This window comes from Perca flavescens, chromosome 23 (genome assembly GCF_004354835.1).
Source record: "Perca flavescens isolate YP-PL-M2 chromosome 23, PFLA_1.0, whole genome shotgun sequence".
In the NCBI taxonomy this organism is placed as follows: Eukaryota; Metazoa; Chordata; class Actinopteri; order Perciformes; family Percidae; genus Perca; species Perca flavescens.
In genome coordinates this window covers 206,492-207,500 of record NC_041353.1, presented here as the reverse complement: position 1 = coordinate 207,500, position 1,009 = coordinate 206,492, and the positions used below count along the sequence as shown (strand labels likewise).

Sequence of the window (1,009 nt, the reverse complement as noted above, 5' to 3'; positions counted from 1 at the left end):
AATAATCAGGACTTTTATCATCGTAAAACACACTTCATTCAAAGTGGACAGAAACTAAATAAAACTACCAAAAGCCGTCTTGGTTCATCTTTCCACTGTTCCAACAATCACCACTCTGGTTTGGTTGAAATAAACCCTTAATTCACCCATTTACATGTGGAGATGTGCTGGCTCTATACACGCTAAAAGTCCTGATTATTTACATGGAGTCTGGTGGAGATATGCTGGCTCTATACACGCTAAAAGTCCTGATTATTTACATGGAGTCTGGTGGAGATATGCTGGCTCTATACACGCTAAAAGTCCTGATTATTTACATGGAGTCTGGTGGATTTTGGGGCTGTTTGATGTTAAACTAAAAGGATCTTACTCTTTAACTAAAAGGTCTATCTCTGTAGGGATCCATCCCATAATGTTGTCAGACACTTAGAATAATAATCTGAGTCTGTCAGCAGCAACAACAGAACGTTTAGTGACTCTAACGGACGTTAAGTTACATAATTTAGACATCAGACAGAAAGCAGCTTTAGGAAACTTCAGCTTCAGTTTATTTTTAGATGATCTCACCTCTCCTTCTTCTTCAGTGGTTCTGGAGGACTTTGTTTACGCGGTGACTGTTTCTGGTCAGAAGGTTTTCGTGGTCAAACGTCACAACAACCAGCAGGAACCGATCGACGCTTTGAGGCCGGGACACATGAAGTGAGGCGGCCAGAAGACTGTTATCTGTTTCTAACTGTGTTAAATAAAGTTGTGTATGTTTGAATGTGCATTTAACTGAATAAACTGTTATGCAATAAGTCTTCAGTCGGTTAAATTAACTTCATGAGATTGAAAGTTTTTTACAGGATTTTAAAACATTTTAAAAAACAATTACTCTGCTTTTATTTTGAAGGACAGATTCTTGATTGAAATCTGCAATGTTTTTCATATGACTCAAGGATTTCATAAAAACTGAGAAGAGAATTAAACAAAATAACTTTAAAATAGGCGCGTACCTTCTCTCGTCTTA

General features: G+C 37.4%; 1 protein-coding gene across 1 annotated transcript in view; it reads left to right on the top strand.

The window, feature by feature from the left end:
• The window catches only part of lamtor4 (late endosomal/lysosomal adaptor, MAPK and MTOR activator 4), a 4,064-nt gene extending 3,267 nt beyond the window's left edge, over positions 1 to 797 (top strand). Inside the window, exon 4 of the mRNA XM_028570869.1 lies at positions 585 to 797. Within this exon, the coding sequence (XP_028426670.1) occupies positions 585 to 703 (119 nt within the window). The 3' untranslated portion in view covers positions 704 to 797. The remainder of the gene's footprint in view (positions 1 to 584) is intronic.
• Positions 798 to 1,009: the final 212 nt, after the last annotated feature.